This window comes from Thalia democratica, chromosome 1 (assembly GCF_965202585.1).
Source record: "Thalia democratica chromosome 1, ktThaDemo2.hap1.1, whole genome shotgun sequence".
Lineage (NCBI taxonomy): Eukaryota > Metazoa > Chordata > Thaliacea > Salpida > Salpidae > Thalia > Thalia democratica.
The window spans coordinates 110,652,932-110,679,557 of record NC_139165.1 but is presented as its reverse complement, the minus strand read 5'-3'; the positions used below and the strand labels follow the sequence as shown (position 1 = coordinate 110,679,557).

Below are 26,626 nucleotides of genomic sequence, written 5' to 3'. Positions count from 1 at the left end.
TCAACTGATATTATCTATATATTGTATGAGAATATTTTTAATACAAAAGAAAACTTTATTACATTAATAGCTAATACATCAAAACTAGCGTTGATCAAGCACAAAAAATTAATAATCAAAAACATTTTGAATATTTTAAATTAAGAGTAAAAAATAAAAAGTTTATGTAAAATCAATAGATTAAATTCCAAAAAAGCTAAAGCAAATATTTATACGAAAGTATTAAATATTTGGATTAGTTTTGATATAATTTATCAAAATTTTTAATACCGAAGTAAAAACAAAAACTAGACTACTACAAATGATTACTAATGTGCACCAACTACTTTAAAACTGGTTGAGTTTGAAATATCTTATTACTAATTTAGTTTTTTAAATATTTTTTCTATGAAAAGTATAAATAAATTATTAATATATAAAATAAAATAGATATAAACTTAAAACAATAAAAAAATAACTCAAATTTTTAGAAAATTTTTATATTACACACATAGTTAAGCTGTTTCTTAAACATATACTAAAATCTATAGGTAAGTTGAAAAGTTTTAAATTTTATAGTTTTTATTCTAAAGAACTTTGAATGAAGTTTAATATTTTAAACATAAATGCTTCCTTTAAACTTGTATTGCAATCATTTTTTGAATTGAAGTACAAGTCTTCGTGTCTGAAACTACTTACTAATAAAACCTCAACTAGTATAAGCCAAATTGTCTTTAACAATCGGTTTTCATAGCAACTAAGTTCTTATCTGATGACAATAGCAATTGTAAATTTTGAGCTCATCTTGAATGTTTATTTTACTTCAAATAATAACCAAATCTTAATATATAGTTGCCAAAACCTGGAATTTGACAATTTATGCTAAAAACCTGGAAATTGAAAAATTTAAGAAAAATTCATTATAAATCTAGAATTTTAAACATTTTTCACATTTAAAGTAGTCTAGTTTGATTTAAAACAAAAAATCAATCATATAGATGACTTCAAAAAAAACTTCATCATAATTATTTTTACAAATTTATAAACAAATTTAAAATAGCTTAACTTTACAGTATGTTTATAATCTTGTATCATATGTAATACAGGTTTTTATCTTATACTTAATTTAAGGCCATAGGGGGGGTAGACCATGTTTTTTACAAGTTGATCTTATTTTATAGAGTTTTTAATAAGCTTCAAGTTGCTTTTTACCGTTTTTAAAAATTCAAATTAGTTTTTGAGATATGACCGGCCAAAGTCGGGCCGCATAACAGGTTCCTTATGGGGAAGGAAAAACTAAAACGGCAAAAAAAGACTAATGCATTCAAAATCTATCTCCTCCTTCATTTTTTAAGCAATCTTCTTCAAACTTTCACAGTCTTTTCTTTATACAATAACAAAAAAACATTATTTGTGACTTTAAAAAATTTCAAGTAAAAATACCTTTTTTTTTAAAAAAAAATTTTTTTTGATAAAAATCACTTTTTTTTTTTTTTGTCATAAAATTTTTATTATTTAAAATTATTAAAATTCACAAATAACGTTTTTTTCTCATGATGTAAGGAACATTTCCTGAAAATTTGAAGAAGATTGCTTGAAAAATGAAGGAGAAGATAGATTTTAAAGCCCGTTTTTAAAAACTCGAGAAAAACGGCTTTACAGTTACCCTTTATATACCCTTTATAAAGACAACCCTTTATATAACCGGTCATAAAAAAAAAGTTACTTAATATTTTTAAAATCTAAAAAAAGCATCTGAAAGATTATGAAATTTACTATAATATAAGTCTATATGTTATTTTTGATCAAAAAATGGTTTCTACCTCCCCTATGGCCTTAAATTGAAAATAGACCCAAATAATTACTTGGAAGAAATTCAGAAAACCTAAAAGAAATTTCTTAAAATCTTTTATAAGCTCTGTTAATTTTTTATGTTAAATTTATCAAAAAGTTGGCTTTTTTATGTATAAATATTTTATTAATTATTAAAGCTAGTTTTATAATTAACTTTAAAGTTTTGAGTATAATTATAACACTATGAAAAAAAAATTTAAACTAGTTTTTAAACTTAAATACATGGTTTGATGGTGTAAGATTTCTAATCATGACATTGAAAACTCTGATTATAAAAACTAATGACAACACATATAAAAAATATACGATAAAATTTATTATTTAGAAATTCAGTCATTTATTAAGGCCATAGGGGGGGGTCCACTTTGTTTTTTATAACTTGATCTTATTTTGTAGAATTTAATCTGAGCTATCAGACACTTTTAACCGCTTAAAAAAACTCAAAGTAACTTTTGATTTATAAGCGATCAAAGAAAGGGCGTTCAATAGGTTCCTTATGGAAGGCAAAAACTAAAAATGCAAAAAAAGACTATTTCACTAAAAATCTATCTCCTCCTTCATTTTTTGAGTAATCTTTCTCAAATTTTTACAGAATGTGTATCATTAAACTTTAAAGAGATCTATTGTAGGAATTTTTTTAATTTTGAGTAAAAAAAAAATTATTGTCAAAAAACTACCCTTTTTTTTAGTTTTTTGTTGATAAAATTTTTATTTTTCAAAATTTCAAAAATTCCAACATTAGGATTCTTCAAAATATTAAAAGGAACATTTCCTGAAAATTTGAAGTCTCTAGGTCAAAAAATGAAGGAGGAGATAGGTTTTTAGTGAATTTTTAAATTTCCGAGAAAATTGACCTCAAAAAATTTGCGGTCCATACGTTTGTATCGGAAACTTTTTACAAAAAATAAAATATCTCGAAAGTTAAATTATATTTTTGAATTCTATAAAAACAGGCTTGTAGTTTGTATTTAAAGCTTTCATATAAAACCCAAAGTTATTTTTTGTAAAAAAAAAAGTCGGACCCCCCCCTATGGCCTTAATAATCATGTTTGAATATTTTTGAAAATTTCCAGATAAATACTTTTAAATAAAATTTCAAGTTTTTGGGTGTTTGGTCACCAGTTTTGGAGACAAAACAATCCAAGATGTTCAACCGCAACTTTATGAAGAGTTTTGAAGATGATCCTTTCTTCAGGTTGTTTTCATAAAAATAAACATTAGATTTCTAATACTTTATATAACAGTTAAAATATTTTTGATTTTAGGCATTCAGTTCTGTAAATTAAATATGTAGTGTAAATGAAGTATAAGTAGGAGGTGTTGCAAATTTATATTCTACCAATTTTACCTACTAATTTTATCTACTAATAAATACCTTAAAAATAAGGCTATAAGAAGATTGTCCTAATTTTTTTTTTCAAAAGTTAACACTATATCTTATTTAAAAACTTATAAAATTTTAGTATAAAATTTCAAAAAGCATTTAAAATACAGACAGTTTTTTAATGTTTCCAATGCAACAATCTGACTTTGTTTTCAGTGACATGCAATGTTTAGAAATTATAAAGGATAGAGAAGTTCTGTAAATAAAGTATAAGATGTTGTCAATTTAAATTGTACTTTATTTACAGTGATATGCCATCTTTTGATATGCCATCATTTGAAGCAATTGAGCCAAGACAAGGTGGTAGAAACAGCAGAAATAAGTTTGTACACTTGTTTTAACTATTTACAGTAATTTAACTTATAAATTACTTATGACAAGTTTTAAGGATAAACTGCAAGTAATATTTTTTAAAATAAAGTTATCAATAAAATTAAAAAACAACACTTTTTACATTAGTTGCTTCTACAATCTACTAAAACAAGTTGTAGTCATTTAGTAAAGGTATTATTAAAAAAATTGTTTGGTATATTTTAAGAAAGTCAAGAGTAATATAAAAGTATAAAAGTTAAGTATATATTTTTATCTCAGTTATATTTGTAGTAGTTGTTGCTGGCTTTAATTTTTACATAAATTGTGGAGCATTTTGAGTCAATTTTTTTAATCTATAAATAACAAAAGTTGGCCCTATTTAAACTCAAGTAACATTTAAAATACTTTAAAAAAACAGAAAAAACACTAAACACAATAAAAAAAAACTAGCTATACATTAACATACATAACACTAATTAAATTTTCAGTCACCAAAAGATACAATTACCAAACTACTTCTTTGTTTTGACTAAAATTCCTGAGAAATTTTTTTTTCAAAATTATAAAGCTTTTTGCATGTAATATATTTTTAAGCTAGTAACGTTTAATTTTGAAATTTAAAATTTCTTCTTTAAAAAATGAATAATGAAATCATAATTAGTGTTTTTTTAATTAGTGTAATCATAATTTAAGGCCATGGGGGCGGGTCTAACATTTTTTTTACAAAAATTAACTTTGGCGTTCATATAAAAGCTTTAAATATAAACTACAAGCCTGTTTTTTTATAGAATTCAGAAATATCATTTAACTTTTGAGGTATTTATATTTTGTAAAAAGTCTCCAATACAAACGTATAAACCGCATATTTTTTGTGGTTAATTTTATTGGAAATTTTAATATTCACTAAAAATCTATCTCCTCCTTCATTTTTTAAGCAATCTTCTTCAAATTTTCAGGAAATGTTCCAAAGGAAATTTTCAGGAAATTAAGAGAAAAAAACATTACTTTAGAATTTTAGTAATTTAAAAAAATAAAAATTTTATCACAAAAATTAAAAAAAAAAGTGTTTTTTTTTTTCAAAAAAAAAAAATTTTTACAAAAAAAAAAATTAATTTCAAAGTAATGTTTTTTTGTTATTGTATAAAGATTAGACTGAAAGTTTGAAGAAGATCGCTTGAAAAATGTAGGAGAAGATAGATTTTAAATGAAATAGTCTTCTTTTGCTGTTTAAGTTTTCCTTTCCCATAGGGAACCTATTATGCGGCCAAACTTTGACTGGTCAGATCTCAAAAAATAGTTTGAATTTCAAAACGATAAAAAACATCTTGAAGCTTAAGAAAAACTCTATAAAATAAGATTAACTTGTAAAAAACATGGTTTAACCCCTATGGCCTTAATTAAGCTTGTATCTTCCATTTTAAACCTATTAAATTCACCAACTTTGATTCATCAAAACTCAAAGCCTTCCATAGTTTTGTAAAGATGCAATAATTATCTGGTAGTTGAAGTAAAATTCTGAAAAATAATAAATTATACTTTTTAAATATACTAATGTAAAAGTTGTTTTAATCCAAAGTATTTTACAATATTTTTGTAAAAAGTAATGAATGCTTTCATTTATGCAAACAATCACAAATAATTTTTTTATTTAAGTGTAAAAAACACTTACATTTAGTTTTTCTTATTTTTATTTAATGCTCTTATTATACACTTGTCAAAATTAAAAAAATATTATTTAAGTTTTATGGAATGTAGTTTAAGAATAAATTTTCTAATTGAATTAATTTATTATATTTGTAAGATTTTTTCACATTATTGGTCCTTTTATTTAGTTGAAAATTTTTTAAAGTTAAGGCCATAGGGGGGGTAGGCCATGTTTTTTACAAGTTGAACATATTTTTTAGAGTTTTTACTAAGCTTCAAGTTGATTTTTACCGTTTTTAAAAATTCAAATTAGTTTTTGAGATATGACCGGCCAAAGTCGGGCCGCATAACAGGTTCCTTATGGGGAAGGAAAAACTAAAACGGCAAAAAAAGACTAATGCATTCAAAATCTATCTCCTCCTTCTTTTTTTAAGCAATCTTCTTCAAACTTTCACAGTCTATTCTTTATACAACAACAAAAAAACGTTATTTGTTACTTTAAAAAATTTCAATTAAAATACCTTTTTTTGGAAAAAAAAAATTTTTTGATAAAAAATAACTTTTTTTTTTTGTCATAAAACTTTGATTTTTTTAAATTATTAAAATTCACAAATAACGTTTTTTTCTCATAATGTAAGGAACATTTCCTGAAAATTTGAAGAAGATTGCTTGAAAAATGAAGGAGAAGATAGATTTGAAAGCCCGTTTTTAAAAACTCTAGAAAAACCGCTTTAAAATTACCCTTTATATACCCTTTATAAAGACAACCCTTTATATAACCGGTCATAAAAAAAAAAGTTACTTAATATTTTTAAAATCTAAAAAAAGCATCTGAAAGATTATGAAATTTACTATAATATAAGTATATATGTTATTTTTGGTCAAAAAATGGCTTCTACCTCCCCCCTATGGCCTTAATAAGAGTCTTGTTTAACTCAAGTAGAAACAATTATTTTTATTAGGATAATGGTAGTTCCTTTTAGCAGTTATTATGTACTTTACTCAATTTTGTTTTTACAACAGGGAGCTAATGGGTATTATATTAATTAAAATTACTAAATTTGTTTTTACAGGGAGCGTAGAATGGCAGACCCATTCAGCAGCATGTTCAAAGGATTTGATGAAATGAGAAACCAAATGATGGGAGGTATTCAAATGGTAAGTTTATTGGATTCCTGCTGAAAGTGGTTGTACAAAATGGTTGTGTAAAAGTGGTTGGTGTTTAAGTATATTGGTGTTTAATTTGAATATCTTGTTTACTTGTAAAGTAAGTTTTCTATAGTTTTTAATTACTTTAAATATTTTAAGGAAAAAAAAACTCTACTTATCTAAAAACTTAAAAAGTGGTTATTTTCAGCATGATTTATGCTTATTTTTGAAAATTGTTTTTATTTTCGCCCATTTGACGGGATTATTACACACTCAGGATAACTCAAACTATTTGAAGTTTTTGAAAGTCTCAGGATGGATTATAGAAGCACAAGATTTTTTTTTGTTTTTAAACTCTGGATAGTTTAAGTTTTATAATAATCTAAGTACAGGTTTTTTCTAGATTTAAAATGAGATTCTGTTGTTTTAGATTCAATATTATATTATTTTATAACCAAGTTTGTTTAAGCCCTAAACTTGTATAAATTTTGAAAAATTAAAAACTTTTTTATTTTATTTATTTGGAAAAAACTTAAGCTGACTCAGGACAGTTCAAGGTCACTTATGACAGGTTTTTTCACTCAAAAAGTGACAACTATTTTTTAAATTGATTTAGTATTTATTTTAGTTTTCAAGGGGAGATAAATGAATAAATTTACATAATGATTCTGAATGACTAACAGATTTTGAAGGTGACAGTTGTCAATATAAATTGAATAAAAATCTGTTTTTTTAATTATTCGATGAAAACAATGTTTAGGGTGACAAAGACGGCCATTCGTTCAGTCACAGCTCAGTGATGACTTACTCAAATGATGGTAAATCAAAACCCAAGTATTACCAAGCAACTTCCACTACTAGAACTGCCCCTGGTTAGTTTATTACTATTTTATGTAAGATTAAAATCAAGTTCAATTATAAACATTTCGAAAACAATTTTCATAAAAACCTAACTGATAATTTCACTAGTAATAATTTAACTTTGAATCTAAGTAGGTTGGTTGCAGTTCAAATATATAGTTTTACGTTGCCTTTACTGGTTGAAAAGCAATAAAGTTGTCATCAGTTATTTTAATGAAGCTTTGTGTTGTTATAAACTTCTGGTTTAATAATTTTTTTTTACTCAGGCCAGATGAAGGAAACACGTAAAACAGTTCGTGATTCGGAACGCGATTTGCACAAGATGTCGATAGGACACCACCTAGGGGATAGAGGAAGGATCGTTGAAAGAAGAAGACTGAGGGGAGAAGATGAAGAGCACAGGAATTTTGTTGGAATGCAAGAAGGTTTGTGTTGTATATATGCTTGAGGTTTAGTTTGAGTATGACGTGTATGTTGTAAGGTTATGTTTTAGGTGGTGTTATTGTATGTGTGTTGTTGGTATTGAAGTTGATTTTTTATGTATATGTGTACATAGATAAGAAATACATAAGTTTTGTTTTAATGTCTTGGTTAGTGTCCAGGTTTGTTTGTTTACTATTCTTAAGGATTAGTTTGAATATGACCTGTATGTTGTAATGAGGTCACATTTTAGGTGGTGTGATTGTATATATGTTGTTGATTTTGTATATTAAGGATGAGAAATACATAATTATCTTTGTAATGTCTGGGGATTAGTTATATATGATAGTATATATTGAAAAGTATTTTGTGTGTTATTAAGTTATAATTGTAAATGTAGCAAGGTTTTGTGTTTGATTATATATGTATTGTTAAAGATGAAGAACAGATACAGAAAATTCTTCGGGGGTAAGAGGTAGCTATAAATAAATATTCAATATACAGGTTATCTGATACATAGAAAAGGAATGTACAATCAATGTTTTAGTATTTTTTTGTTAGATTTTGACAAGCAAAAAGTACAAATGATTTTTTTGAAAAGCATTTCAATGAATTTTGTTTTCAATTGTTTAGTGTTGCAATATTGTTTATGATAAATGAAGGTGGTTATAGATAATTGTTTGACTTTGTATGTAAACTAGTATTGTTTTTTTTTTACTACATTTTTACTACAAAAAGTGTTAAAAATAAGTTTGTGCACTTGATTTGAGTAAGTATTTGTTTTTATTGAAATTAAAAACAAGATATTTTTTGATTGCATTGTGATTTTTGTCCCTAGTCTTTTAGTCTTTTAATTAACTTTTAATTGTCCTAAAAAACGTTGTAATTTTTTTTAAATATACAATTTAAGTGCTTTTTATTTGTGTTTAAAAGTTTAAAATGTTACAAGTAAAACAATTAACAAAGTTATGAATTACAAAAAGCAATTAATTCTAAAGTTTCATGTTTTTAACTATTATTTATAAAGTAAGTTAACTTGGAATAAATATATTGCTAGTATTTAAGACATTACATAGTTAGTGAATATTGAAGTAAATAAGTCAATTTTTGAGTTGAAATGTTGTTTTTTGGTATTCACACTGTTAAACATTTATTTATATTTTCGTTTTATTTAAAGTTATTAAAAAAATTTATGTTTTTACACAGATTTCAATACTTTGTAAACAATGGTTTTAACATAATTTTTTTAAATAAAAAAGTATAATAAGTTTACATTTTTTCTTTTAGAGTCGTACAATATTTATAAACTATTTTGTATCAAGTGTTAAAAGTTTTTATGACCGATTTAAAAAAAAATTTAGAACGATTTTAGTTGTTTAAATTTTTCACTTCCAGCTTTACCCTTGAAATTGCTAAATGCTTTTACTATCGATTAGTTTTTATTGCAAGTAGCCATTAATTATTGATTATTTTCCTAAGTAGCTCAAACTTTAACAATTTGTTTATAATACATAATAATGTTTGTCTATTTGTAAAACTATTATATAAGTATATGTTTTATTTGAAATATGATTAAATGAAAAGTGTATGGTTTACTATTACTTGCTGTAATATTTTATATGAACTTATCTTCTAATTATTTCTGTTTTAAAATTTGGAAAACAAATAATGTCAAACACTTTAAGTATTAAAAAAGTAAAATAGCAAGATTTTTTAACAGTTAAAAGTGTATCAGGTTTTCTAATAAAACAAATAAAGCTTTTCTATAACCTTAAACTCAAAGAAAAACCCTCTTATTATTTTTTTTTGAAAAGGTATAAGTATAATTCCATAAAGCGTACTGAAGTTTAATTTCCTTTTTACTCTGGTTAAGTGGTTTTAAAGTATCATGAGTACCCTTTAAATTCTTTAAAATTTTATTAGCTGTTATGTAAATTTTTATGTGCAATAAAAGTCTTTTGAACTAAAAATACCATAAAAATGTTTATTCAAATTTTTTTCAAACATGATCTAACTTTATACTTAATATTTTGTTATGTACTTGCATTTTTCATAACTAATGTTACTGAGTATACTAAAGTTGAATTCAACAGTAAAAAATGAGTTCCTAATTTAAATCACTACTTGTTAGTATTGTGAAAAGTATTAACTTTTTCTCTAAAAAATTTATCATTTTGATAATAAATAACTCATTAGAGCATCTTAAATGTTTATTTTATGCAATAATAATAATAACTTGTTTTATTCTTATATACAGAAGATGAATTCGAACAATTCGATAATGAATGGAAAAGTAGAGCAAGCGGATTTATCGATTATCCGTCTAATATGAACAGACAGATGAGTGAACAATTTGGCTTGCCGTCTAACAATAGAAGACACAAGAAAGAGTTTGTTTTGTTTTAATATTTTTCATTGTGTAGTTTTTTGTTAAAATATATTTTTCGATTATAAACTATCTAATATTATTAGAAGATTATTTACAAAATTTTCTAAGCTTTTAAATACTACTATCTTGTATTTATTTTTGTTTATTTTTTTGCAATATTTAACAAATTTGTCGTTCTAAATTTGTAATTTTTATGTTTCTTTTTTAAATTAAAATGTTAAAAAAAACCATTATAATTTAAAGTTTTTGTATTTATCTAGTAAAGTTAAACCAATACTTAACAGTATCTATGATTTTTTTATGTTATACAAAATATGTTTATAAAGAATATTTTTATGGAATTTTAAAATGAATTGTTTGTCAAAGCTGTTTGTAATTGGGTTTTTAAATGATTAGTAAATTTCTATCTGTGTATTGAATTAATTATTTGCTTATTCTATAAATTCTCAGCTATAAAGATTGCTGTTAAAAAACAATTAAATTGTAAAATAAATTTCTAATTTGAAAGTAAATTAAGAGCTCTTTAAATTTTGAATTTTGTTTTCCTTCCATTAGACTTCTTGATGTAAAACAAATTTGTTATATTTTTAAATTTTTTATCTACTGTTATTGCAAATTTAAAGTAGTTTAATTTCAAAAGTTGTTTATAAGTAACCTATAATTTTATATATTTTTTTTTGGTAACTAGTTACTTTTTTAACAGAAGGAGACCCAAACAGAAGCAACTCGAACTCGGAGTTGAAGGAAACGAAATGAGACGAAGTTCAAGAAAATAAACAGCGTTTATAATAAATAAAAATATACTTTCATTGTGGCTTGTATATACGCTGCTTTCTATAATAAACTGCACTGTGCTTTATTTGTCTTATTGTTTCATTATTTTTCAGAGAGATAGAAATACTTGATTTTAATATATGTAAAAAGCTTTTAATAGGTGTATGTTAAATATAAGGATTTTATTTTTTAAATATTATTTACTATGAATACTATTTAAGAGCTGATGAAAAAAGTAATATTTATTTGCCAATATGTGTCTAGTATTATATCAAGTTTTTTCAAATGGGGTGTCACTAGAAAGGGGGCCATAATTTAAAATACTAGATTTGGAGTTAATGATAAAGATCTTAAGATAGTTTTTGATAAATCTTATTGGATGGGGTTTGCTTTTGTAGTTTGTATAAAGAGGGTGCTTAAAAAAGTTAGGGAAAACCTAATAGTTTTACCAGCTAAAACTTATAGTCAAAAATATAGCTTTCATCTACAATAATAAATAACTATTTTTAAATAAAAAATTTATATAATGAATAAGGACAAATGACTTATGTTACAACTTGGTAGAAAATTTTTCAGTACACTCATATTACTGTATACAATAAAGCTCAAAGTGTATCAATACAGCAAACACTAATGCAGAGAACTTTTTGACATGTTCAGAAGTGAAATGTACAAAACTTCAATGTCTGAATCTAACGGTTGTAATTAATTTTGTAGTATGAAGGGTTATCAGATGTAGAAAGAAAATGTTTAAAAGAATGCTATTCTAAAGGGCTTGAGAACTTAAAAATATAATGAAATGCATTATATGTTTGGATTTTTAGAAAACAAATAAAGAGATCTCAACTACTTTACAGCTTTTATTATTATTGTTGTTGTTATATTGATTTCGAAACTTAACTAGAATTTAAACTTTACCATAAATTCATTCTTGACGTTGAAATTTGTTTTTTTTTAAATGATATTTTCCATGACTTTAACATATCTTTTTAGATTTATTTAAGCACTGACGAGGTCTTTGACCGAAACTTAATTTCTAAAACTAAGTCTTGAAAGAACAAATTCATAACGAAATGTAGTATAATATTTTTTGTAAACATTTTAAAAGTACTAAAGTTTTTATTTGAATAGTGATTTTTGTTTGTTAAAATATTTTATGTGCCTATTTGAGCAAAATTAAGCCTGAGGTCAACAAACTTTGAACATATATTTATGACTATAATAAATTTTTTAATATAGTTTCGATTATTAAAAGTTTTTGTAAAATAAAAATTACTTGTTTATTACCCATTTTATTTTTCTCCTTTAACTCAAAGAGGGCCAAGTTGGAAACTTTGTAAATACTGTCTTGTGTTTTATTAATCATCAGCAAAACGTACTTTTTTATTAAATTTAACTTAAAATTAAAATATTGAATAGCTAAAACTATTTTAGCTGCAAGCTAAAAAGTTAAAGTTTGATGACTGCAGAAAATAGCAAAGTGTTCATTTTTGCCCTTTCTTACTAATTATTACCAGCCGACTTGCTAATTCCTCTTTTAAGAACCTTAGTCTATATAAAATGAAAAAGCTATATAAAACGAAAGATAATTTATATCAACAACAATATACATCAAACTAATTTATATAACGATAAAAGATAAGTTTAATATTTTTTGAGACAGTTTTAGTTTTTGATAGAAGCGCGTACGTACATACGTAGTAGTATAAAGATGAAATTAAATAGTAAAAAGAGTATTAAAAAAGTAAAATGACTAACAGACTTGACAGGGTCTTTTAACAACTTATTTTTTTTTCACAGGTTTATATCCTTATTAGTCGGGGGTGTAATTTCTTACAAAAAAAGCCCAAAAGCACCAACTGTTGTAAGCAGTTAAAAAAAAAAACACTTTTAAAACGCACCTCGCAAACTTTTACTGGCCGCAATTTTCTGATCCCTGGAACAAATGATGTCTTTTTTATTTGTATAAGACATAAACATCTTGAAGCTCCTTGTTAACTTTGGTGTATTTTTCACTGGCAATTTAAATGTTTTTTACATCATGGTTTAATAATTGCTAAGTTTAACCAGATGCATTAAGTCTAGTATCCTAGTTAAGGTACTAATAAAACATTTTCATGAAGATAGAAACTTAACAACATAAATTACCGGTAAAAATACTTAACTTGCAATCAATAAAAGTATCACATGATTGTTGTAACTTACTTTGTAAATATTTTACTTTCTAAAATGTTTTTTTTTAAATTTTTGATACAATTCGCCTATCTTTATTAGACTAGTCATTATTGACTGAATTCATTAATTCACTTTTTTCAATATAATTATACAATACATTCTTATGTTCACAAATATTGTTAAACATTACTTCTCAATTAACTTTTTGTCTACGCCGATAAACAATTCTCTCGTTTTTTTTTATTTTACACTCCGAATATTCAAACAAGTACTCGATTTCCAATTTCTTTAGTCTAAAAAATTGCTGTGTATATGTAAACGTATACTATTTTCTTCACTTAGTTGTACTAAAATTTTTTTAAACCACGTAAAGCGGTCATCTTTGAAACACATAACAGATAGTTTATTTCAATAGTTAAACTTAGTAATAACTTTGGTGTAGTTTTAAAAGATTATACCTATTAAACCTCAAAGTACCTTTACTTTTTCATTAAAACCTTAGTTGTTGACATTAGTCGATTAAAAATTAAATAAACTAAGTTTGTAACTTTAACTAACACTTGTTTAAGTGGCTTATAAAAAACGGTAAAAATAAACCCTAAAGTATCAAATTTGTTATCTCATGACTGTAAGATATGATGTAAGAATTGCAGATACAATAAAATGTGTTTATGCAAAAAAGAAAACTAAGTTTCACCTAGAAAAAAATCAACTGAAGTATAATAAATTTTTAGATATAAACAAGCTACAAACAAAAAACGATAATGCAGGGTTTCCCGAACTATTTTACATAACGCCCCCTTCGAAATATTAAAAAATACATTGGCCACCTCCAATAAGATTTCTAAAACTACACTTTTTTTTTGCATTTAATCATCATCTTCAGATTTTTTCTCCTTACTTTCTAAAATGACCCTTTTTCGGATGCTCTAATCTAGTGTAAGTTTCAAAACTAACCTTAAATATGCCTAACTTCTTTATTTCCTCTTTATCATCAACCCTAGAACGTCTAGTTCTACAAGTTTCAATTTATGGCCTCATGCCCCCCTTTTGCGGCTTTCTGCTCACAACCCTGCGATAAAGTATTGAAAAATGAGCATGTGTGTACAGATCCTCAGTTTAAATTTTATAAGTGACAATTTCATATTGTGATGACTTTTCAACCTTATTACTTTTTAATGTGGTTAGTCTCGAAACATTTAAGGTAAGATTGAAAAAAAATCCGAAAAAGGTGCAACTTTTCATTCTGCAAAATAATATGACATCAATGGTAATTGATGAAGAGCGATCTGTGAATTTAAAATTCTGCAAAATGTCCAGTAAAAATTTTCTCAAAAAGGCACATACCATGTTTTACGCTTATTGAAATATACAGATTTGAATGTGAAAAAATCAACAGATTAGTTTAACTGAATTCTTCAATGCACATTTGTGAGCATTATTTTCTCTCTCACTTTCTTGTCTACGTATACAAACAGCTCTATCGTTTTTACTGACCTATACAAAATATTACCACAATAGCATCTTAATTGTTAGTTTTTATATAAAAGCATCCTACTGTACAGTTAGGGTTTATCCCTTTTAATACTTCACGTAAAGTTGAGAAATTTTGAAACCGCATAACAGCGGGTCGCATACAATATTATTGAAGAGCGGTTTGGGATGCCAGTGGTTTGAATATCGAGCCAGAGCTGGGATAGGAGTTGGAATATCGGGCAAGGGCTGAGAAGGAGCAAACTTGACTACGGACCACAAAGTCGTTGGTGCAAATGGCGCTGTGTGAGAGAATTCGCTGTGCGAGAGAATGCGCTGTTAGAGAGAATGGCAGTGCGAGAGAATGCGCTGTTCGAGAGAATGCGCTGTTAGAGAGAATGCGCTGTTAGAGAGAATGGCAGTGCGAGAGAATTCGCTGTGCGAGAGAATGCGCTGTTAGAGAGAATGGCAGTGCGAGAGAATGCGCTGTTCGAGAGAATGCGCTGTTAGAGAGAATGCGCTGTTAGAGAGAATGGCAGTGCGAGAGAATGCGCTGTTCGAGAGAATGCACTGTGCGAAAGAGAGGCATACAACATCTACAGTCGGACAAATTGAAAAAATTATATTTAATATGGAAATTTTCTTTTTAACTTCTTTTTATTTTACACATAATATATCTCAATATGAAGCTTATAAGTTTATAGAGAACACCATTATTGTAACGCTTAGTAATTGGCATTTCCAGCAATGTTTTAGCTTCTATCCTCTTGTAGTACAACTTTCTCAATTGACATAAAACAAACAAAAACCAATAATTAACAACAATAAAGCGATTTGCAAAAGTGTAGGTAGAACAGGGTTTCCCAAAGTGGGCTACGTGGCACCCCCTTTGGGACCATTAAAATAATTTAGGGAACCATGAGGTCATAACTTAAAACTTAAACTAGATATTTTGAAGTTAATGATGAAGAGTAAAAAAATTGTTTTATGCGTTGGTAGTTTTTTGAGAAATCTTGTTGTATGGGATCATAGCTTTTTTAATTTCTTTAAAGGGGGCTTTTCGAAAAATAGTTTTTGAAACCCTGATGTAGAATAAACCAGACCCGTAATGTACAAACTGCTGCAACACTTTTCCAAATACATTTGTAGAACATAGAAAAAGATTAATTTATCTAGTAACAAATAACTAAAATTAAAAATGTGCATGAGAAAATAAACTTTTGGGGTCTGTTTAAAACATTACAAGAAAAATAATTGTTTTTTTAGGAAAAATATATTCCAAAATTAATACAAACCAATCAATTAACAACACTTATTATTGATACATAATTAAAGTTGTAAGATATATAACTAAACTTTTTACTACCGTACAAAATTTTCAAAGTGTTTAGCTATGCAAAAATAAAGCAAAACTATTTAGAACACTAAGTAAAATTGAACCAATGTGCACTGAGCGTCTATTTTATTAAAACCTTTAGATATCTAAAAATAGATGAAATTAAAGTATTCAACTTTTAATAGTTTAAAATCGTTTGAATGTGTATTTATCAGTCACATATACAACATGTAATAAAATGAAATTAATAGAATTCACACAATAATAAGTTTGTAGAACACAAAAATATGCTCAAAAAAGGTTCAGGACCCGGTGTATAAAAATGATTTTTGGTAATTGAGTCATACACTACATTCTTTAAACTCTATAAACCTTAGAAAGTTTTACGGCTTTTTTTATTTACACAAAAAATAAAAATCTTTTATTATTGTATTTAATATTGTCTTAGCTCTTATCAATATTGAAAATAACGAAAGAGTTTACTTGGGAAATGGTAAAAAAATAATTTATAAAATTAGAACAACCATATCTTGAAACATCAAAATAAACAAAAGATATTATTTTTTTAACAAGTTTAATTTATTATTTTTTATGAAAAATTTTATTTTAGTAAGTTTATTGAACAAGATAAAAAAAATTAAAGCTAAAAAAATGTTAAAACAATTCACTATAAAGATGCACCGAGAAAAGTAGTTAATTTCAATAAATAAAAAGATGCATAAGTTGAAAATAAATCACAGCATACACTAAAACTGTAAAACAAAAACGAATCCTGTTAGACAACTGTAGACAAAAGTTTTAGTCTAAAAACTAGACCCAGAAGCTTCGAGTAGAACTTTTATTTAGTTTCTGCCAAAAAAAGAAACTCATTGTATTGAAATTATACAAAAACAGGTTGTTGACTAAAAGTATTTATACCATTTTCTTCGTTATACGCTGATAATTTTCAAAACTCTCTTAAACATAATAAAAATCATTTTTTCAATTTATTGTTGAGTTCTTTTTCTGTGAGTATCTAGTCTTGTACTCTCTCGGCAAAACCTAACATATATTACAATGAACGACTGATTATAGCTAAACAATCCACATCTAGCATATATAGCAAATCTCTTTGCTTTTCTTGTATGATTTGAAAGTACCCGCATTTCGCGGTGTTAAAATTAAGTACAAGGTTTCATCGAAGGGAGTATTCTTGAGCGTACAGTTGGTTCATCCTATTCATTAAAGTATTGTGCTCATATGTTATATATCATATAAACTAGTATATTGAAATTTAACTTTTTTTCTTTTACTTTCACCAAACAAAAACTCACTCGGACTGCAACAGGCGAAATCCGGGCGACAACAAATTCTTGTGCCCGTCATCAAGACCGCACCTTGAAAAATCGCAAAAAGGCAGACCCACCCTAGTTAAGTCGTGAAACCGACTGTAGATGTTTAATGCCACTCTCTCGCATAGCGCATTCTCTCGCATAGCGCATTCTCTCGAACAGCGCATTCTCTCGCATAGCGCATTCTCTCGGACAGCGCAATCTCTCGCAAAGTGCTTTTCTTACACAGCGCATTCTCTCGCAAAGTGCATTCTCTCACACAGCGTGTTCTCTCGAACAGTGCATTCTCTCGAACAGCGCATTCTCTCGCACTGGCATTCTTTCGCACAGCGCATTCTCTCGAGCAGTGAATTCTCTCGCACAGCGCATTCTCTGGAACTACCATTCTCTCGCACAGCGCCATTTGCACGCACGGCCTCGCGAGCTGGTTTGCAGACAAATTTGCTCCTTTCCTAGCTCTGGCTAGATACTCAAATCACCAGCATCGCAAACCACTCTTCAATAATATTGTATGCGACCCGCTGTTATGCGGTTTCAAAATTTCTCTACTTTACGTGAAGTTTTAAAAGGGATAAACCCTAACTATACAGTTGGATGGTTTTATATAAAAACTAACAATTAACATTTTATTGTGGTGATATTTTGTATACGTAAGTAATAACGAGAGAGTTGTTTGCCTACGTAGGCGAGAAAGTGAGAGAGCAAATAATGCTCACAAATATGCATTGAAGAATTTTGTTAAATTAATCTGTCGATTTTTGCACATTTAGATCTGTTTATTTCAATAAGCTTAGAACATGGTATGATCCTTTTTGAGAATATTTTTATTAAAAGTTTTGCAAAAGAATAAAATCACAGATCGCTCTTCATCAATTACTCTAGATGCCATATTTATTTGCAGGATGAAAAGTTGCGCCTTTTTCGGATTTTTTCAAGCTTACCTTAAATGTTTCAAGACTAAGGTTTAACCATACTAAAAAGTTATAAGGTTGAAAAGTCATCACAATAAAAAATTGTCATTTATAAAATTGAAATTGAGGATCTGTACACACATGCTCATTTTTCAATACTTTATCGCAGGGTTGGGAGCCGAAAGCCGCAAAAGGGTCAAGGGGGGTATGAGGCCATAAATTAAAATTTCTAGTACTAGACGTTCTAGGGTTGATGATAAAGGAAAATAAAGATGTTAGGCATATTTAAGGTTAGTTTTGAAGATTACACTAGTTTAGAGCATCTGAAAAAGAGTCATTTTAGAAAGTAGGGGGAAAAATTCTAAAGATTATGATTAAATGTTAAAAATAGCGTAGTTTTTGAGAAATCTTATTAGAGGGGGCCAATGCATTTTTAAATATTTCGAAGGGGGCTTTATGAAAAATAGTTTAGGAAACCTTGCTCTATTGTTATTTTTTTGTAGCTTGTTTAACTCTAAAAATATGTTACACTTCAGTTTTTTTTTTCTAGGTAAAACTTAATTTTGTTCTTTGCATAAATACATTTTATTATATCTGCATTTCTTACATCATTTCTTACAATCATAAAATAACAAATTTTATACTACAGGGTTTATTTTTACCATTTTTTATAAGCCACTTAAACAAGTGTCAATTAAAGTTACATAACTTAGTTTAGTTACTTTTTAATCGACTAATGTTAACAATTAAGGTTGAAGGTTTTAATAAAAAAGTATAGGTACTTTGAGGCTTAATAGGTATAATCTTTTAAAACTACACCAAAGTTATTACTACGTTTAACTATTGAAATAAACTATCTGTAGTGTGTTTCAAAGATGACCGCTTTACGTGGTTTAAAGTAATTTAGAAATTTTAGTACAACTAAGTGGAGAAAATAGTATAAGTTTATATCCACACAGCAATTTTATAAACTAAAGAAATTGGAAATCGAGTGTTTGTTAGAATATTCGGAGTGTCAGAAAAAAAAACGAGATAATTGTTTATCGGCGTAGACAAAAAATTAATTGAGAAATAATGTTTAAAAATATTTGTGAACATAATAATGTATTGTATAATTTTATTGAAAGATATGAACTGATGAATTCAGCCAATAATGAGTAATCTAATAAAAATAGGCGAATTTTTGATCAAAAATTGGTTAAACAAATATTTTTTGAAAGTAAAATATTTACAAAGAAAGTTACAAAAATCATGTGATATTTTAGTTGATTGCAAATTAAGTATTTTTATCGGTAATCTACATTGTTAAGTTTTTGTTTTTATGAAAACGTTTTATTAGTACCTTAAAGAGCTTAATCGATATAATGCACTTTGCAATTATTAAACCATGATGTAAAAAAACGCTAAATTGCCAGTGAAAGACATACCAAAGTTAACAAGTAGCATCAAGATTTTTATGTCTTATACAAATAAAAAAGAGATTTGTTCCAGGGATCGGAAAACTGCGGCCAGCAAAGCAAAAATTTGCGAGGTGCGTTTTAAAAGTTTTTTTTCTAGAACTGCTTACAACAGTTGGTGCTTTTGAGCTTTTTTATAAAAAAATACACCCGAATTATAAGAATGATAAACCCTGCTGTGGAAAAAAAATTAATTTAAAGACCTTGTCAAGTCTGTAAGTCGTTTTACATTTTTAATACTCTTTTTACTATTTAATTTCATCTTTTTACTGCTACGTATGTATGTACGCGCTTCTATTAAAAGCTGAAATTGTCTCAACAAGATTAAGCTTATCTTTTACTTTTATATAAAGTAGTTAGATGTATATAGTTGTTGATGTATATAATATTATCTTTCGTTTCATATAGCTCTAGACCGAGGCTTTTAAAAGAGGATGTATTAGCAAGTCGGCTGGTAATAACTAGTAAGAAGGGGCAAAAAAACACTTTGCTATTTGCTGCAGTCATCAAACTTTAACTTTTTAGCTTGCTGCTAAAATAATTTTAGCTATTCAATATTTCACTTTAAAGATAAATTTAACAAAAAAGTACATTTTGCTGATGAATAATAAAACACAGGACAGTATTTTACAAAGTTTCCAACTTCGCCCTTTTTTAGTTTAGGGAGAAAAAGAAAATGGGTAATAAACAAGTAAATTTTTTTTAAACAAAAATGTTTGGTATTCAGAGTCAAAAACTAACAAAAGTTAAAACAGCATTTTTGTGATGTAAAAACTTAACTATTAGTACAAAAACATATATTTAAAAAAAAAATCTAATGAAAAAAAATATTTTAATATTATTTTCGCATTTGCAAAATGAAATTAAAATTAATCTCTAACACAAAGGAAAGTTTAAGTGCGAAAGTCTATAGCTTGATTAAATAATATTAGCCATTTTATTGTTTACTTTACTCTAGGTCAGGGACGTAGCTAGCTCAAAAAATTTACGAATCTACAAAAATTAAAACACCTGAAATGACGGCAGACAACATCTAGCGGGAACACAGCAACTTAGGCTACCTCTAATGTTATTGAATTTAATTTGAAACTATGCAGTTATGTTAATACATCAAAAATGGAATGTTGAAGTACGAGTGATAACTGTATACAAGACAATTTATTTTGCTCCACACCCCATATGACTCTTTATGTCATGCCACTTGTGTAACCAAATTCAAAAATCAAAATCATACAATTTAACTCAAAAACATTTAAAAATTAAACATTTAACGTAGTCAATAGTAACAACAAAATATGCAAAATTTTGTAACATAAAATTGTATGATTTTGATTTTTGAAGCTACAGCTTCCATAAGCATCAATTTTGCAATGCATTTTTTTGACAAAACAAAGCTTTAACGCGCTAAATGTTACAATTTGGATGTATTTAATTCGTTTAATTTTTACGACACTAAAAGTGCTAGAAAATACATACATGTCGAAATTATCTCTCAGGAGTGCATAACTAAGTTTAAATGAATACTTAAAGCTAAGAAAGCAGAGTCTTTTTAAGCTGAAATAAAAGCAAGTTTTTTCGCATATAAGTATACGTTTCTGTAGATTTGCAGAAACGTACCAAGCCACGTGCCTGCCTGCTCTAGGTTAAATTACTTTTATAATACTTCAAGTAACTGGAATATTTGTGTCTATTAGATTTATGATTTAGATAAAACCGTAAAAAAAAAACAGAAGCTAAAACTATAAACAAATGTTGTTTTATTAGTTTACTAAAATATAGTGAACCTAATGAATATTTTTAGAACTTAACAAACCTTAATGTATAAACTCTAAGAGTTGTTCAAATACACTGTATTATAGTAAGCTTTCGAGTATATTTTTAAGTATACTCGAAATTATATTACTATTGATGAGTTTAAAAAAAAAACATAAGTAGGTTTTGATAAACTTAGAAAGCGTTTGATTGTAAAACAGCTGTTATGGATAAACATTTTCCAATAAGTTGTAATGAAACAACTGACTATAAAAAATCAATGTTGTAAAAAATGGTTGCTTTTTTCTTAAATATTAAAAAAACTGATAAACCATACAAAAATATAAAACACGTTGGATTTTTAAGTACTAAAAAGTTTTTTCATTATCTGTTTGAGTACAACGAAACCCTGCTAAATATAGATGAAAAAAAAATCAATAAACTTCACATTCATATTCTCTACTCTGTTTTATTCATAAATTAACTAAAGTTAACCTTAACTAAGCTTTAGAACTAGATTAGATTTTTTACTTTAGATAACCTAATATTTATTTCAACAAAAGTTTTGTTTACTTTTAAAAACTACATAAAACTGGTTTTAATGGTGTTTTAAAGAATAATTAATTTCTTTTATAAGTTTGATGTCTTAAGTTTTAGTTTCACAAAAAAAAGTAATTCTTTAAATCTAACAGTTTTAATTTTGATAGTTTACCGAACAAATATAATTTAAACATATCACAAATATTATTGTCTTGTGTTCTGGTTTACTTACGTAGTAAAAGTAAAACTCGTGACTTTTTATTTGCCAACTATAAAGTTTTGTTCAAAACTTCTTTTGTTCACAATTTAATCAAAGTCATAAAAGTTTTAAAGTTTTACAACCTCAAAAGCTTAAAAGTAAGTAGTAAATACATATTTTAATAAATTGAAGTCGTAAACTTACCAAAACATCTTTTATTGGGTGTTACATACAATAAAATTTGTGTCTTAACTTTTTTATGTGTCTACAAATAAATTCAACTGTAAACTAGATAAAAAATAAGATTTAAAAGTAAATTTTACTTCGAAGTAGTTTCACTAGCTAAGACAAAAATAAACTTGTATTTTTGTTTATCAAGTAGCACAAAAATTGTATTTATTTATTTTTAGTAACAGTTATTTAAAAGTTTTTACTGTTTTGTTTCAATCAATATATTCGGACAAGTTTTTTTTTTGTTAAAGTTAAAGTCACTATTAAGAATTCTTCAGTTTTAACTATTTGGTTTCGTAATATATTACACATTCTACAATTTTAAAATAAGTTTTTTTATGCAGCTTTGCGTTTAAATCTAAATTGCTCAGTTAAATACGACTGTTTTAAGTATTTAAAATCTATAATTAAAAAAAGACAAACTTTTAAAGTAAAATTGAATGTGATATAATAAAAAAATTTAAACAATACTTTTAAATTGATAATAATTGAAAACTAAGGTACATTAAATCAGCCTAACTTATCGTTAACACCATTAGCATTTTTTTATTCCAAGTGTTTACTAGTTTCAAGTACACCTAAAAATGGGTAACATTGTAAACAAATAAAAATTAACAGATTAATTTGAAATACTTACTTTACATGAAGCATAAAATTTAGTTGAAAAATAGTATGTTTGAATGCCTTTCTGATGTTTGCTGTTGTTGTTCAAACAAAGTAGAAGGTTTTTGTTTTTATATTTTACAAAAAAATGTGCATAGTCAGCTTTATTTAAAGTAATTTTAGTTTGAATTTTGAAAATATAAATATTTATGAAATCAAGAACAAAAGTTTTAAAGTTTGAAATATTTTATATTGCTTCTAGAAATATCTGGTTTTTATCATTATCTAAATCTGCCTTATTTGTATACCAATGCTAATTAAACTTAATATAGGAAAGTTTAATACGTACCTAAATTATAACGTACCTAAGTCCAGTAGAACTAATTTTCTTTTTAAATTTTATACGTATACTAAAGGGTAAAAACATCGATAAAAAATTTGAAAATTATATTTTTTTAAAATAAAAAAATACAAAAAATAATCATGAGCTGTAGTAGTGTTGCATGGTGTTTTTATTATTGGGTGCAGCAAATTAAAAAAAAAACCCTAAAGTTAAAGATTTTATTATTAACTTAATAAAGAACTTTTTTTAATATCTAAATCGTCAATGCAATAACATATTTGTTTGCTTAAAAAATCTAAGTAATTATAAAATTAATTTTTCAATGTAAAAACATTCAATAAAAAAAAAAAATTAGTTAAAACTAGTTTTATTCAAATAAAAACTGTGCTTACCCTGGTCGGGTTGCTCCTGCAAGTTTTCAGTTTTTTTTAAATTTTTTGTTTTACTGTTCTTACTTTGTAATTAGTTTTAAACTGTAAAAAATAAAATGTTTTTTAATGTTCAGTTTACGCAACACCAGTAACAAGCAATTAACAGTTTTTTTGTAAATTTCGAAAATTTGTATAATTTCAAGATGCAGCTGACACAGATTGAGCTTGCTGCTCTGACTTATCAGATTTTTGAAAGGTTGAACGTAATAAATTAAAAAATTAACAAATGAAAAAAGCAAAAAACTTAAATTATTCTTTTTTTTTTGTTTTTTTTTTGGCTAGGTGGAACAATGACCCAGCATTACTTCGCCTCTGATGATCTGTACAAAATTAAATACGTTTTTTTTAAACAAGCTTGTTTGAAAACAGCGTAAATGACAATGGTTAGATAAATCTAATATGTTTTGTTTACAAAACATCAAATAGTCATTTTAATTTGTACTTCAGTTTAGATATGTATAAATAAGGTATTTCTAAAACCCACTCACTTTAAGTGGTACGCGCCTGAACCTTGATAAAAAGTGGACTCAAAAGTTTTTTGAAAACAAAACATTTATGTATTTCCTATAAAAGTAATAAGTTAACTTACGAAAAACATTGTCTTGTAGAGATTAATTGATATGTAACACAATTTATTGATAAAATTAGTAATTTTTTAAAATCGCTTTACATGATATATTTATTTATTATATGTTATATGGCTTTATTTTAAACTTGTTTTGAAGTTAATGAGAGCATAAGCACGAAACTCGAGTCCTTCAAGTTTTACATCTTGAAATAAACTTTTTTATTAACAAAGCCCTTAAGGTGGGCTGAGTGTGAAAGATTTAGTTTATCAAGTTAAACAACTTAATTCTAAATTAAGGGTTTTATGAAAATTTCTAGTCGATAGTGCTCGACAAATTTAATTGGAGCTAAATATTTATCTAATTATATAAAAACTATAACCTTTCTAAACTTTCCTAAAATGCATAAATTAACAAATACAGCGTATCATTTTCAAATTCAGCTAACTGTACAAAAAATTGTATTATTACTACGTCACAGTTATTATAAAAAATTTCAAAATCTAATTTTCTGTTTACTGAAATAATAAACTGTAACTCAATTTTACATTTCATGTGTGAAACAGCTGTATAAGTTTTAGTTTTAAAATAGTTTTTATTTAGTTAGATATATACATATAACTAGAATAAAAATATTTAACTTGATAAATCAAATCTTTCACACTGAGTCCACCTTAAGGGCTTTATTAATAAAAAGGTTTATTTAAAGATGTAAAACGTAAAGGACTCGAGTTTCGTCCTTATGAACTAATCAGCTTCAAAACAAGTTTAAAATAAAGCACAAAACAAAACACACAAATGAAAGTTAAAAAATTTAGCATAAATAAATTATGACGTAATTTTGAAACTATCAAAAATCATGCAAAACTGTTGGTAAAAATTAATTTACCAATCGACAATAAACTGGCAAAAATTCATAAAACTTCAGTGAGTAACTATATTTTAAGACAGATAATTGAAAGAGATAAAGATAAAATTAAGACAAAAATTGAAATTTAGATTATTTTAAAATGAAATTAAAACTTATTAAACTTTAAAAGCGATTTTTTTATAAGTCTATAAGACGATACAAAATCGCTTCTTTTATTTAGGCATCTCTTGTCTTTCAGTGCATATACAAAGGCTGTTGCTTCTTTGAGAAACAGCCTACATATTGGGCTATTGCCGTCAGCTATAGACTGTGCTCTTTTTATAACTTCCCAGGATATTTCAAAGTCAATGCCGCTGCGCTTTAAGCCACAAACATACTTCGAAAGTTCAGTGTCATTTTCATATATGCTGCCTTTAAAAGATTTTTTATGATTGGCATACCTCAATCTAAACTGAGTCGAGCACAAGCCGACATAGAACCTCGTCTCAACGCCAGAGTTAACTGTGGCCTTGTAAACAATGTTCTCTAAACGGCAATTGCCCCCTTTCAAATTATATTTACAGCTACCAGCGCAGCTACATTGACTTCGAATTCTTAAGTTTTGATTTAAAATTTTTTGGTTGTGTGCCTTAATGATATTGTCAAAATTTCCGAACACGAATAACTTATTCGCATATTATGTTTAATGAAAATTTTTTTGTTAGCGGATTTTGTTTATTGAAGTGTTTATTGACATATATATATATATATATATATATTAAAAGTTTGATAAAAAGTTCTGATCGATAGTGCTCGACAAATTAAATTGGAGCTAAATATTTACCTAATTATATAAAAACTATAATTTATACAGCTGTTTCACACATTGAATGTAAAATTTCATGTGATCGTCAGTAAGTTAAGTTTATTATAATAGTGGACATAAATTTCGATTTTCAAACTTTTATAACAATTGTTACGTAGTAATGGTACAGTTTATTTTACGATTAGCTGAACTTGAAATAATACGCTGTGAATGTTAATATATGCTTTTTAGAAAAGTTTAGAATGGTTATTTTGATTTTTTTTTATAGCTATTAGAAAAATTTTTTTAGACTGTTGGGAAAAATGTTATAAGATACTCGTGTTTGCCGCTTCGATTTTATTTTGTTTCAATATTTTGTTGGTTTTTATTTTGTTAAAAAAGTATTTTTGATAATGGATGCATATGATTTGTCTTTCGCTTTTCTTGTTTAGTGTTACGTTCTTATCTGATTTTTCGATTTCTATTTTTTCTAAGTTACAAAGTTTGCAGCCGAGCTTCGTATTTAATTTTGATTTAGTCCTGTTTAATATTTCCCATATAATTTTTTAGTCTGTATTGTTATCTGATTTTTTCGATTTCTTTCGCTTTTCTTGTTTAGTGTTACGTTTTTATCTGAAGAAAAACGTAACACTAAACAAGAAAAGCGAAAGACAAATTACATGTATCCATTATAAAAAATATTTTTTTAACAAAATTAAAACCAACTAAATATTAAAACAAATAAAAATCGAAGCGGCAAACACGAGTATTTTATAACATTTTTCCCAACAGTCTAAAAACTTTTTTCTAATAGCTTAAAACATTTTTCCAAAATAACCTTTATATATATATGTTTA

At 26.3% G+C, this 26,626-nt stretch overlaps 1 protein-coding gene across 1 annotated transcript; it reads left to right on the top strand.

Moving 5' to 3' along the window:
* The first annotated feature begins 2,904 nt into the window (after window positions 1–2,904).
* LOC145830629 (myeloid leukemia factor 1-like) lies at window positions 2,905–10,851 on the top strand. The gene is made up of 7 exons (XM_082938280.1): window positions 2,905–3,028; window positions 3,465–3,539; window positions 6,247–6,331; window positions 7,083–7,194; window positions 7,450–7,608; window positions 9,861–9,993; window positions 10,696–10,851. The coding sequence occupies exons 1-7, from the start codon at window positions 2,979–2,981 to the stop codon at window positions 10,766–10,768; spliced, it is 687 nt and encodes a 228-aa protein (XP_082794406.1). The 5' UTR covers window positions 2,905–2,978; the 3' UTR covers window positions 10,769–10,851.
* The last annotated feature ends 15,775 nt before the right edge of the window (window positions 10,852–26,626 follow it).